Source organism: Aristolochia californica, unplaced genomic scaffold, assembly GCF_029961685.1.
Source record: "Aristolochia californica isolate CCGP_79_NKW_82.1479 unplaced genomic scaffold, dmAriCali1.0.hap1 SCAF_2, whole genome shotgun sequence".
Lineage (NCBI taxonomy): Eukaryota > Viridiplantae > Streptophyta > Magnoliopsida > Piperales > Aristolochiaceae > Aristolochia > Aristolochia californica.
The window spans coordinates 32713562-32728059 of NW_027181881.1; the positions used below are offsets into that span (position 1 = coordinate 32713562).

General features: G+C 36.4%; 1 protein-coding gene across 1 annotated transcript; it reads right to left on the reverse strand.

Moving 5' to 3' along the window:
- Nucleotides 1–10547: 10547 nt before the first annotated feature.
- Nucleotides 10548–13969, reverse strand: LOC137956970 (ylmG homolog protein 2, chloroplastic). Its single transcript, XM_068804655.1, has 3 exons — nucleotides 13630–13969; nucleotides 12370–12569; nucleotides 10548–11049 (listed from the first exon to the last, which is right to left on the reverse strand). Exons 1-3 carry the CDS (start codon nucleotides 13900–13902, stop codon nucleotides 10773–10775), a joined length of 750 nt encoding a protein of 249 aa, XP_068660756.1. The 5' UTR covers nucleotides 13903–13969; the 3' UTR covers nucleotides 10548–10772.
- Nucleotides 13970–14498: the final 529 nt, after the last annotated feature.

The window sequence follows — 14498 nt, forward strand, 5'->3', positions numbered from 1 at the left end:
TTTGGTCTGGTACAGTTTGATAAATACATTAGACTTCAAATAATTTGAGAATACCTCAAATGTGAGACACTATCCACACCATTCTTCTTTTATTTTGTACTAGAATCATATGGTGTACAAACTAGTTTACGGTTCTCATATCTGAACCGTTTAAAAAAAAATTCCACATAATGAGATTGAGTCAAAGCAATATCATTTTTATTTTTAATTATTCTATTTTGCCATTGAGAAAGACTATTTTAACATCCATCTGATGTATTTCAAGGTTCATGCAACCAATGCAATAAGCACTTGAATTTATTTATCCTAGTGACTGGTGAATAAGTGTTGAAAAATTCGATCCCTTTTCTCTAGCTAAAAACTTTAACAACTAATCTAGCTTTGTAATTTTCTACGGACCCATCAACATTACGTTTCCTTTTGAAAATCCATTTACATCCAATTGGACATGACCTTGGAGGTAAGTCTGTTAATTCCCTCGTATGGCGTGAAATAATTAAATCCATTTAACTACTACTTCCCACATGGATGTCTCAGTAGATTTTATTGCTTTGGTAAAAGTCATCTCCTAGGTGTTTTTCTATCATCTTACTCTACCTAAGTTCAGTTTGTGGTATTGTTTTTGTATTCTCATCACAATATCTACATGTTTCTCCCACGTCTAATTTCCTCTTTTCTTTCATGGGAAACACATTTTCTTTCATACAAAAATTTCAAGTAAATCTGAATGTGTTACTAAAAACCGATGTGCATTGTTGTTTTCTACATATCCTATGAAAGCTGCTTCATAAGTCTTAGGACTCAACTTCGTCTTGTTAAAGTTAATTTTAAATAAATTTAATTTTAACTTTAGCAAGACAACCTCATACTTTAAAATATTTAAGACTAGGTCTTCTACCCCACCATAATTCATACGGTATTTTCTTAGTGTCCTTGTATGAAATATAATTAAGTATTTTACACGTTGAAAGTAAAGCTTCTCCCCACATATCGTTGTGAAGACCAACACTAAACAACATGGAGTTAATCATATCTAAAAACATTATGTGTTTCTTTTCAACTACTCCTTTGGACTAAGGAGAATAAGGAGTCGTGGTCTCATGTATGATACCATGTTCTTCATAGAATTTTCCAAATTCCATAAACTATATTCTTTTCCTCTATTTAATTTATCTTTTTATTTTATTTTTAGTTTGATTTTCTACTTCTTATTTATAAATTTTTAGTCCTAATTAGATACCATAGCATCTTTTTATTTTATTTTTAGTTTGATTTTCTACTTCTTATTTATAAATTTTTAGTCTTAATTAGATACCATAGCAATATTTTGACATATCATTTATAAAGATAATAAAATGTTTTTTTCCTCCTCGGGTCAAAGTACGCTCATCTCACATATGTCACTATGAATCAACTCTAAAAGGCTAGAGTTTCTACTTGTTGAGTTGAATGACTTTCTAGGTTGTTTTGATTGGACACATCTCACATATATTTTTTAAATCTAAGTTATTTTTGGTATTCAATCTGAGTTCACTTTTTTTAGGGTGTTCATATTTACATGTCCATGTCTAATGTGTCATAAATCAAAAGAGTCAACTAGCATGACATAAGATGAAACTTTATTCTCATTAATATTTTTGGTAGAAATTATATTTAATTTAAATAAATCATGAGAAACATAACCCTTCTCTACAAAAGACCCACCCTTGGTAATTACAACCTTATTCGACTCGAACACTAATTTGTAGCCTAATTGACTCAGAAAGGAACCGCTAACAAGATTTTTCTGTATGTCTAACAAGTATTGCATAGTGTGGAGAGTGTGTTCTTGATTGTGAACTTCAACTCTACTTCTCCTTCACCTATCACTTGAGCTACATTGGAATTGCTCATTGTCATAATTCTCCCATTAACCTCCTGGTAGGAAGAAAAAGTGGAAAAATGAGAACAAATATGGACAATTGCTCCTATGCCAATCCACCAATCGGTTGGATTAAATGTCAGATTTAATTTTACTAACTTGCCATCGGTTCATGCTGAGCTAGTTCTGATTATCATGTTCATCTGAAGAGTTGTGCTATTACCTCGCCCTTTTTTTCCTGTATCTACATTGTTTAGCAAAGTGACTCATTTTTCCATAGATCTAAAATGATCTCTTTTTTTGTTCCTTCTGTATTTTGTTTTTTTAGGCTTACCAAGGTATTTCTTGGGCTTCTTCTTTATGAAGTTAGTCTCAAATTTTCTTTTCCACTAACTTTAGATTGGCTACCCAAGTTTTTCTCAGTGTTGTTTTTGTGTTTTTCTTCTATTTGAATTGACACCAACACTTTGTCTAATGTGGGAAGTTCTTTTTTATGTTTCATTTAGATCTTGAAGTCTGACCATAATGGAGAAAGTTTTTCTATAAGGGCAAATGTTTGTATTCTATCATCTATTGGAATACCCTTGGCGTTAAATCTTAGCAACTATGTTTCAAAGTTCAAGAGGAAAAAAAGAAAGAAAAGGCTGGAGTTGCATGATTAGTTGACACATGAATTATAGAAGGAAAGTTTCTTCTTTAGAAAAATCTTCAAATTTGATTGAGCTCTCTTGAAATTGGGTATAATTTCACATGCCTTGTCTTGCTTCTTCATTGCCTAAAATAATCAAGGCAAGTCAAGATAGAGATTTTTTTTATTTTTTTTTTGGCAAAGTGGCATCTAAAACACAAAAGGAAGGTTTCTTTCTTTCTTTTTTTTTTTTTTTTTGGAAGTGGCTGATCTGAATGAAGATCCTTCATGATTTGATTTCTTGATTGGATATCCTTTCTTAAGTAAGGAAGTTGCTTACCTAGTTGATCTCGGGCAGCTTTTGATGACCTTATCTGTGCATGATTAGGTGATTCATGCCAGAATTACATTTGGGTTGACGAACATTTTTGGGTTGGTTCTTCCTCCTTTCCCAAGTTGGCTCTCATTTGTGTTGGTTCTTCCTCCTTTCCAGAGTTGGTTCTCATTTGGGTTTGTTCTCCCTTGGTTTAGGTTTGGTCCAATCGGTTTGGTTTGGTTCTCCCTCTCTTGAGTTGGTTCCTATTTGGATTAGTTTATTGATTGGATTGATTCAAGGTGCTCTACCCACTCATATAAGAGGTGACTGAGCCCATAATTAAGACTTGCTATGTCTTGTTTTTTCCCTCTTCTTAAAATTCAAATAATTGAGCCTCGACTTTTCATTATACAAATGAAGTGTTTCTGGTTTCATTCTAGATGGTTGAAGATCACATGGGCAGTAAGAGTGATCTTCTCAAAATTACCACTATACCCTTGAGAAGGTTGTCTAGTTACTTGAGTTGGTCATAATCAGTTAGGAGGTTTCTCATTACATAAGACCTCTTAGCATATCTATCCAAACCAACTCCACCTACTAATGAGGATGACAACTCCTATATTAAGTGGTTGAAGAATGATACATTAGTGATTAGTTGGGTGATAAATACACTGGGAAGCATGTGGCCAATAATGTTGTCCACCTTTAGATAGCTAAATAGATTTGGGACACCTATATAAATTGTATGATGTTTTCCAAAACATGTTCAATACCAAACAAGAAGACAACCTACATAAATTCTTGGCAAGTTTTCATGAGCTGATTCAAGAGTGGAAAATTGCTCAACCCTACTCCACTGATATATCGGTTCAAGAAAAGCAATGGGAAACCCTAGCAGCTTCTATCTATTTAGAAAATATCAAATCATACTTTGAGGAGGTCAAGACTCAACTTCTTAGTTCTTCGACACTTCCTTCCTTCGACACAAATGCCACCTTACTTCGGATACCAGACCATTTTTCCACCTCTCACACTGATGTATCATCTACTATGTAATCAGGTAACAGAGGTACACATTCTACCACCAAAGGGCATGATAGAAATTACAGAGGAGGCTGAGCAAGAGGTGGTAGGACTGGCTCTAGTTCTTCGAGGTTTGATAACTAGGTCTGCACTCATTATGGTGGACTGAATCATTTAGTGGAAACCTATTGGAAGCTGCATGGTAAACCAGACTGGGCCACTGCCAATCAGGCCTCAGTTCATAGTTACCAAAATGAAGACAAACTTGAGTTATACAGAGGCAAGAAGACTGCAACCAATGACGACTATAAATTTTTTCAAAGAATAAAGACTCTGAAGGTATCTTCTTGTTAAGCACCTAGCTAATACTACCCAAAAGACCGGCCTGTTAGGAGCGACAGATATAGGTACTTAACCCAGGACCATAACATCACACCCCTCCTTCGCGGGCTGACGTCCACGGCGGCCCACTTGCGACGGCCCACTCCGCCAAGGTCGTCCCCTCCGCACGTGTGGTGGCCTACTCCGTCAAGGTCGCCCCCTCCGGGATTCGAACGCTCGACGAGGGAGCTAGTTATGATACCAAATGTTAAGCACCTAGCCAATACTACCCAAAAGACCGGCCTGTTAGGAGCGGAAGACATAGGTACTTAACCTATGACCATAACACTTTTCCTACATCTTTTTCTACTATTGCTGCCACTACTACTTCAGGTATGATCTATGCCACCTCCTTCTCTTCATCTTGGATCATTGACTCAAGGGCATCTGATCATTTCACATTTAATAAAAATCCGTTACATTCCATGTCTACATGTTTGTCAGACTAGTATGTTACCATAGTCGTCGGATCCCAAACCAAAGTTCTTGGGATGAGATCCTCATCTATTACACATTCGCTTCCACTTATGAATGTCTTGTTTGTTTCCCAATTTCCCTTAAATTTATTATCTTGTAGACAACTCACAAACCATTTCAATTGTTTCATCACCTTCTCACCTTTTTCTTGTTTTTTTTAGGATCTTACAAAGAAGCATGTGATTGGTGGAGGTCATGAACAGGGGTCCCTTATTACTTGGACTTGTCTTTGGTGATTGCAGTTTCCACTTCTCAGACAGAGGCAATATTATGACACAACTGGTTTTGTTCCCCTTTGGGCAATATGCATTTGACCCTTTACTGGATGTGGTCGGGCCAGAGTTCGTTCTTTTTCTAAAGTATCTCTTTCGAGGAGTATACCTAGTTTTGGAACTTTGTTGTATCCTAAATTTTTTCTTACGAAATTTCTTAGGATATTTTATTTGCTTATGGGAGTTTGTTTTACAACCATAAACTCTTACATTTTTGTTTTGGTTAGAACAACATAATGTTTGCTTATTTGCTTTACTACTTTTCTTTGGTAGTCTTTGGGTTTCATAGAGGTTTGACAACATGTCTTGTAAAAACTTGTGTTTTCTTCCTAGAGTATCAAACGTAGGAAAGAATCCATTGTTGTAGGTGGAAATTCTGCATTGTTTGGTGGCCAATATTTTACAACATAGTCTTTTTCAAAGACAGTTGCATAAGGTTCGGGCAATTTTGAGTAAAAGATGAAAAGATAAGGTGTCTAATCATCTTTTTGTAGTTTATAGAAGTAGCTTGCAAATTCTCAATAGTACTTCTTATAAAAACAAATGTTACAGATTTGTAACTTGTTTAGGTTTTGAAGAGTTTCTAAACGTTTTCTTTATTTAGTTCCTTCATTATGAGATTCTAAGGTAGGAACCCTTTTAGAATAGAAGCTATAGATGTGGATGTAGGCCTTTTTTGGTCTTCAGGAAGGTTGTCCCACCAATTAGCTACATTACCTCAAAAGCATGGGTAAAGAAGTTAAATGCAGAATCTTTATCCCAAGATTCGTGCATATTTGCTGCATTGCTCATGCTTCTTTCCCATTCTTTAAAGATTTTTTCTCCATCTTTGGGACAATCCAAGTTGAAATAAAATCCAAATGGATTTATGCTATCAATGGTTCGGTGTCCTTTGTTAGCATGATTTGGATCGACATTGGTATATTTTGTCGAATATCTTTGTTCTCCTAATGAAACTTTGGAGTGGGAGAAACTTTCTCTTTCTCGAGAGTTATCTGTTGTGCGGTCTCGGAAGTTGTCTCAGAACTTGTCTTCCATGTGAGTATCTCGTATCCTAAAGGTTTCTGCTTCATGTTGGCTAGTGTTGCCACCTCGAAGCATTCTAAATCTTTTACCAAGATCACCTGCCTTTTTGTCTTTAGCAACGTAGTTTGTTTTCTTGGTATTTTCTATTGCAACTTCACCAGAGTCCCATGCCTCTGGTTCACTGTCTAGTTGCTCTTTTTGTTTACTAGAGGAAGGTTTTTCCTCTTGAACACAATAAATCAGTTGACGACTGAAAGTATTATATTCTGCATAAACTTCATCATCAGTAGAGGATGATGCTTTTGAAGCGATCCTAAAGGCAGAAGGTTCTGGATCCTTTTTCCTAGGTGCTTCAACAATTATTTCCTTTTTTGAAAACATTATCTGGTTTAAACTATGAAGTCTATTAGTTGAGCAAACACCAAAGGACTACATATTATTCTCGTGTTGAATTTAAAGGTGGTTCTTTTTTCATTAATTCACTCCGATGTATGGGGACCATTAAGTGTCTCAAACATTTCACAAGTTAATTATTTTGTTACTTTTGTGGATGACTTCACTCGAGTCACATGGTTGCTTTTGTTTAAAGATAGGTTTGAAATTTTTTTCCATATTTAAGTCCTTTCATGCCATGGTGAACACTCAATTGGGTAAAAAAAAAAAAACTACAAGTTTTTCGTTCTGATAATGCCAAAGAGTAACTCTCTGGTGAATTTTGATCATTTTGTCAAGATCATGGCATTATCCATCAAATATCATGTACCTACACCCCTCAACAAAATGGTGTACCAGAAAGGAAAAAGAGACATCTCCTAGAGGTAGTTTGTGGCCTACTCTACTCGATGCATGTGTCCTATTTTTACTGGCTCCACGTCATTCTTACCGTCTGTTTTCTTCAGTGCTTAATCATAAATCCCTATATTTATTGTTATTTTCTGATGAAGATCTCCCTTCCCTTACAGATTTTTTGTTGCATATGTTTTTTTTTCATGTCACATCCCCTCAGAAGAGTAAGTTTGACCCCAAGTCTCTTAAGTGTATCTTATTGGGTTACTCTCATACCCAAAAATGTTATGCATGTTATAATACTTCTCTTTGGAAGGCAATTGTCTGTAAGGATTTTACTTTTTTTAGGAGACAACTTTTTAATCTTCAAAAGATGCTCCTCTAAGTCTGTCATCGTTCAGACAACTCAACTCCGAGACCTGTTGTGCCACTTGATGCGGATCTACTTCACCCCCCTAAATAATTGACCACTCCTATGGAGTTTATGGATTCCTCCAAGGTAAGCCCATCTTCCCTTATCGCATTTGGTCCATAATTTGATACTAGGTCCATAGCTTTGCAAAAGGAGCTATGACTTGCGCTAGGCCTTCCACTTCTCATGCTATATGAAATTTTGTTTCTCATCAGTTGTCTTCTTATTGTTTTCAATTTCTTACATCTATCACTTATTTATTTGTCGCATAAAGAGGCTCTGAGACATCCAGGATAGAAAACAACAATGAAAGAGGAAATGAATGCCTTAAATGAGAATTAGACGTGGACCTTGGTTCTGCTTCCTTCCAAGAAGAAACTCGTAAGTTGTAAATGTCAAAGTCCTAGGCAAGAGTACTTCCCAGGAGGTCACCCATCCTAGAATTACTCTCACCCAGGCTCGCTTAACTACGAAGTTCTGAGTCAGATACCTAGCCAATACAACCCGAAAAGACTAGCCGTTTAAGGTGCGGAAAGCTAAGTATCTAACTCAGAACACAAACTCTAACAAAAGTGGACGGAACCACTCTGACACCCACCCCGCCCATTCTGGAGCCGCTTCTCACGGGATACGAACGCGGGCCGTGGCGTGCCTAGCTCTGATACCATGTCAAAGTCCTAGGCAAGAGTACTTCCCAGGAGGTCACCCATCCTAGAATTACTCTCGCCCAGGCTCGCTTAACTACGAAGTTTTGAGTCAGATACCTGGCCAATACAACCCGAAAAGACTAGTCGTTTAAGGTGCGGAAAGCTAAGTATCTAACTCAGAACACAAACTCTAACAAGAGTGGACGGAACCACTCTGACAGTAAATGGGTTTTTATGATCAAGTACAATCCTGATGGTTATGTGGCCCGTCTAGTCACAAAGGGATACACTCAATGTTATGGAATTGATTATGAGGAAACATTCTCCCCGGTGACCAGTTACATTAAGTACAAATCCTATTATCACTTTCGACAAATTCATCTTGGCCGGTATATCAACTCGATGTAAAAAATATTTTTTTAATGGTGATATTAAGAAGAAGATTTAAATGTATCAACCACCTGGTTTTGAGGTTGAGGGGGAGTTGGTATGCAGATTTAAAAAATCATTATGTGGTTAAAATTGTCTTTTCGGGCTTGGTTCGACAAATTTAGTCATGCAATGACGCAGTTTGGATTTCATAGATGCTCAGTTGATCTTCCCGTCTTTGTAAAGAATACTTGAAGGAAAGTGTATTACTGGCAGTTTATGTAGATGATAGTCTTAATTGGCAGTGATGCAGAAGAAATAAAAGAAGCCAAAGTGAATATATGCATGGAATTCAAAATAAAAAGACCTTGGACTTCTGATATATTTTTTGGGTATTGAGGTTTTCTAGTCAAAACATGGGATTATCTTATCTCAAAATAAGTATGTTCTTGATTTTCTAGAAGACATAGGGATGATGAAATATTGACCAGTAGATACTCCTATGGATGCTAACACAAAGTTGTGTGCAAGCTCTGGTGAAGATGCGGATGTGGGAAAATATCATAAACTTGTTCGGAAACTCATCTATCTTACAATGATCAGACCAAATTTAGCATATGCCCTAAGTGTAGTTAGTCAGTATATACATAAACTACAAGTTAGTCGCTGGTAAACTCCGGAAAGGATCCTCCGATTTTTAAAAGAAGCTCCAGGCGAGAGACCTCTATATAAATGGAGGAGTAAAAAGCAAAATGTGATTGCAAGAGACTTTAGTTAGAGGGAACTTGGTTACATGGAGTTAAAAGCAAAATGTGATTGCAAGATCCAGTGCTGAAGCAGAATACCAAGTTATGACCCATGTAGTTAGTTAATTTCTATAAATCAAATCTCTCCTTACTGAATTAATGTTCCAAAAAAAGACGCTTATGGAACTCTATTGTGACAACCAGATAACCATCCACATTACTTTATATCTAGTCTTCCATGAGAGAACAAAACATATTGAGGTAGATTGTTATTTTATAAGAAAAAAAAATTAAGCTAGCATTATATCTCTCAAACATGTTTCATCTCAAGGACAAACTGCAAATATAGTCACAAAGTATGTCATATCCAAGATACAAACCACTATATGCAACAAGCTAGGTATTTATGATGTTTTTATCTCCCCAAGTTTGAGGGGGAGTATTGAAAGATGTAACTCAAGTATAGTGACAATGATGTAAAATGTCTTTATTTCTTATCCCTTTTCCTCCCCTCTTAGGGTAAAAATGTATTGATATAATTTGTAAGATGTACAATGTTATAAATACATATTGAGGGGGAGGATTAGGAATCATTTAACCTAATCCTCTTTCCCTCCTCTCTCACTCTCTCTTGGCCGACCCCTCTTCTTTTCACTCTCCTTCTCCTTCCACTCGTGTACCTCTTCTTCCTCTCTCCCTCTTGCTACTCTCTTCTCTCTTAACCTTGTTCGTTTATTACAAAAACTTCATGGGATCCTAAATCTAATAAAAGAAGAGGAATAATTGGGAATTAAGCAAACAATTTTTCGTCCTAAAAAAATGATAGAAACACAAAAAATTGGTCAAAGACAATTTTCACTAGACATTTTCTTATAGTTTCCCAGGAACAAACACACCCTTAAATCATTCTTTTATTGTTGGATTGTTGACCTAGTTACCAATTTATAAACAAATGAGCACGACTCAAGTTGATTCCTTTTCCTTTTTCTGGATTGCTCTTGCCTTAATTGACTTCTTATATTGATTTTTTTGCAAAACTAAATAACCCGTAGCCATTGTTTTATGTGAATTACATATACATTTTTTGTCTATTTGGAATGCCGGTTCTGTTAATCCCACAGACACACAAACAATCACACACTATAGGTAGAACTCAACAATTTTGTGGTCTAAATAAGTTAACATGCATCCATCCACTTAATTTATTTTGTATAATGTTCATTTAGCTTCTTCTTTTTCTTTTTTGTTTACTGAACAATAAAAATGGATGCACGAGTAAATAAACAGAATTACAAAAATGCTTATAGTTAATCATAAAATCTAATCAAGTAAAAATGCTTATTCCATTTTCATTTCATTTAGTAAATGATAAACATGTCAAAATTGACACTCCTACCTCTTGTAAGCTAAGCTCTATTTGCATGGATCTTGGACTAGATGATAAACAAAATGATGTATCCATCATGACATGTGAGAACAGGGGTAGTTATCTAGGATTGGATGAGAGAAGAAAGATAAGACAAACGAGAGTGATAAAGAACATAAACTCTCAGGCCATCACTTATGAGTATACCGAGCATTTGCATATGAATTTCCTTGAACAATTGATCTTCCGGGCAAAGTAAATACATGCTTGCAGTAGGAATGTAACAGAAAAATCACCATTGAGAAAAAAAAAATTGACATCAGCAGTTATGAGCTAGAAAAAACTCCATTACAATTGGATTTAGAATTGAATTACAATCAGAAGATCTACATATAGCTATTGAACGAAACAGAAAGTAGACAAAACTGGGCACTGCAAGACATCACTATGAAAGATAGTTTTCTACATATCATACTTACTACTGCTGGTTTCTTCTGTCTTCAAACTTTTCCTGTGGATCCTCCCCACCCATTTTTGCTGAATGGTGGTCAGGTTCTGTAGGTTGGAATGAGTAAGAGTATGAGATGCATTGGAGCTCGGTAGCTCAGCGGGAAGTGCTGCTGCAGCACTAGTGAAGGCATTTAAGACAAGAAATGCCAGAATGGGAGAAAGGTCAAGAGTTCCTCCAAGAGGAGGGATGAGCCCACGGAATATGTTAAGATATGGATCACATATAGTGCTGGACCGGAAAGCAAAAGGACATTGGTCAATATTTTCAGTGGAAACAAAAGAAGCTAAAAAGAAAGCACAAGATCCATTAGTATAGGTAAAAGAGTAGGATGTCATAGCTCCAGAAAGTATTTAAAATATAAGGTGCCAATCCAGATTTAGCATCTGTTTCCTTCAGGCAGACTGGAAGAGGGAACATAAGTTCAGCATCTCAACATCAAATTCCACATGGGTACATCCCAGAGATAGGACCAGAATGAAAACTCCCAAAAAATCCCATTCGAGTGATATAACTTATATTGAATATAACATTGCATTGCAGGAATATTTGCCAAATAGCCAAAACATTGTGAGTCCACACACATCAAATGTAGCCATGCAACTCAAAAGCTTTCTGATATTTGCACCAAAAGTTTTCTATATTTCTGCACATGCATCATAAAGTTCATTACAAGTTTCTTTTTTGTTTGCAATACTTTCCTTTGAAATAAAGAGAAATTACAGGCACCTGTCATTAAATGTAAATGTTTCAAATTAGAAACTCCATTCTACTTGAGGAATAAGCATTCCTTTTATTAGTGGAAGAGCATAACAGCTCATTGCATCAATACTAGACCTCACTTCATACGATATTAGAAAGGAGGTTTGCTTTGGTAGAGAGGTTGGCCAAGTAGAAAGATGGAGAAGCTGCAATGCTCGTTCTACAGAAGTCGACACAAGGCAAAATAGTTTTGAGTTTAGAGTTTGATGTCCTATTTCATTTTCTATTCACTAGTTAAATAGATGATTACAGCTTAAGGGAAATTATTTCGTAAAGCAACTAGGAAACTCCTAATTCCCACTCAACTAGAAAACATAATTCATGTAAGACTCCTACTACTTAACTTAGCAACTTAAGCACTTGGAGGAGAGAAACTTCCGCTTCTAGAGTATCCCTTACCCTAAAGACTACTTTGCCCCTTATGACTTAATTAACCATCTTCCCAGTCCTTTATGCTCTAAACTACATAATTATCCCTCCAAAACCCCCTTAATTATAAAGGTGTACTATCAATCAACATGGAGGACATGAATAGAAAATAGTCACAATCATGTATTAAGGTCAACTGTTTTCATCAACAAAATTGGTGCATGTCAGGAAGGGGTTTGTGCAGCGAATGGGGTTTTCACCTTAGCAAGTGTCATACACACTTCTACATGGAAAATGCATCACAGATGAGCTGCCCAACAAACTAATATTCAACATTTAAAATACTAAAAATATGAAATTGTTTTGTTCTTTTTTCCTTAGAGAGAAGGCATTTATTGAGGCCAAAGATGGTAAAAATACCTGAGAGGGCTAACAATTGCTGGAGGAGAGTTGGGAAACCAAGTTAAGACAAGCCTGACAACCAGCAGAGTATTGTAAATGTTTAAGAAATTTGAGATACCATTTGACACCACCAGCCCAGCAACAGAATCACCAGGTAAAATGGCAGCAAAGCTGTGAAGCCGCAGAGAGCTTGGACCACAGGAGTTCCGGCAATTGATCTGAAAATAGGATTCTAAATTTTTTACAAGGAATTGGTATCCTATCTCTCATTTGAAAAAAAATAGTTCTCGAATTTATTTAAAACAATGTAAGACAGATAGGTATCAGGTGAGAAAAGATGCAGAATTTTGTGAGTAATGAACTATGGGGTTTCAAACATCTCAAAACTTGCACTTGCACATCCTCATATTACAAAACTAGGCAAATAGTCATATAAAAAAACAGCTAGCATAGTTAAGAAACTAAACGAACATTAAAAGAAAAGCAGAATTCTAAGATGAGAACTCAGCTCCAGCCACATTATTTGGAAGCTTCTTCCTTTTAATAGTTTGGGGGGAATAGTAGCAAGGTCCGATAATGGAAATCACTGGAAAAGCACTATTGGACTGTTCAATTGATTTTTGGTTACAACTGTAGTAAGGAATTACATTCCTTAGTAAGAAAAGTTGGGTTAATACCAGGGGTCAATAATTGATCAAGTTGATTGCAGTCCCTTGGTTATTGATTAGAAGACTAATCCTAAGCCCTAATGTAATAGAAACTAGCCAAAAACAAAAGAAAATGTTGCAGCTCAATTGTACTTGTTGAATGAAAAGTCATGAAGGTTCCTAAGCTACTAATGCATCAGCAAGATAAAAGTCCATGCACCATATTCAATACGTGAATTAGACGTCCAAATGAAGGAATAAATTTTTTTATTGTGCAAACAACGGAGTAATTGTAGGCTCACAGGCAAAATATCTCAATCTACTTCTGAAGTCTTTCTCAAGAGACTTTAGCCTGATCAAGACGTCCATGACAAAAATTATAGCCGAGCCCCCTCCAAGGAAAATGGAGATGTACATTATTTTCAGAAAGCAAGGTAAATAGGAGGACAGTTCACAGGCGGGTCATCAGTTCAAGGTTAGTGTCTCCGGAAACGACAATATTTTCCACGAGGAATATACACACATCAGAACCCACTGAGTGAACTGCTAATGTTATGAATCACTTCGGGTCGGGCAACACTACATGTGACTAATTACACATCGTAGGTAATATAAGAAGCCAGAATTTTACCTGGGAGAAGGACCGGAGATGACGGGAAACAGGATTCCCGGAGGCGACTGATTGTAATGCACGCACGAATTTGTCAACGGCTAAGACGAGCGTCGCGTTAAAGGTCCGAAGATTCTCGAGAAAAGTTGCCGAGAAGATGGGTTTCGGAGGCCGAGACAGGGGATTAGCCGGGAAAGTAAGATGACGAAATGCTGATGAGAGAAGACAATTTGAGTTCCATGCAAGAGGCGAGAAAATGCCACTTTCTTCGGATGAAGAGGACGGTGGAATCATGTTTCTACTTCTCAGAGCTCGAGCGCGAGTTCAGAAGGAGAAGATGATCGACCAGATGTGGAGGGGACAGGATTTTGAAAGGGGAGGAATAGGATAATGTTCATAATACTTTCGATATTAAATAAAATTTTAGATGAAAAAGGAAATGCCAAAGGGTGTGGTTGTGCTGGGAAGCACACAAAATTTTCAATTTTGCTAACGTTTGAAGAACAGGTGACCCGGTCCATTCGTATTACATGTATAGATCGCTTGTTATCTCAATAAAATCATTATAAAATTATTATGATGTTAATTTAAAAATTAATATATAAAATATAAATATTTATCAAGAAAAGCTTCCCCGGTTGGACGAGAGAGAAATACTCCATCCCTATTGCATACAAAAATAAGGACTAGTTGGGGTTCTCTACGTCATAAATAAGACTAACCCGAACCCGAACCCAAACCCAAACCCAAACCCAAATTAGGGACTAAGTTCGATTAAATCATGTTCAATCTATTGATTTGATAAGGGTTTATCTAAATCAAGGATGACGTCCTTACCACTAAAGAAGAGTTTCCTTGAAGTTGACAACAAAAAAAAAAAAAAAAAAAAA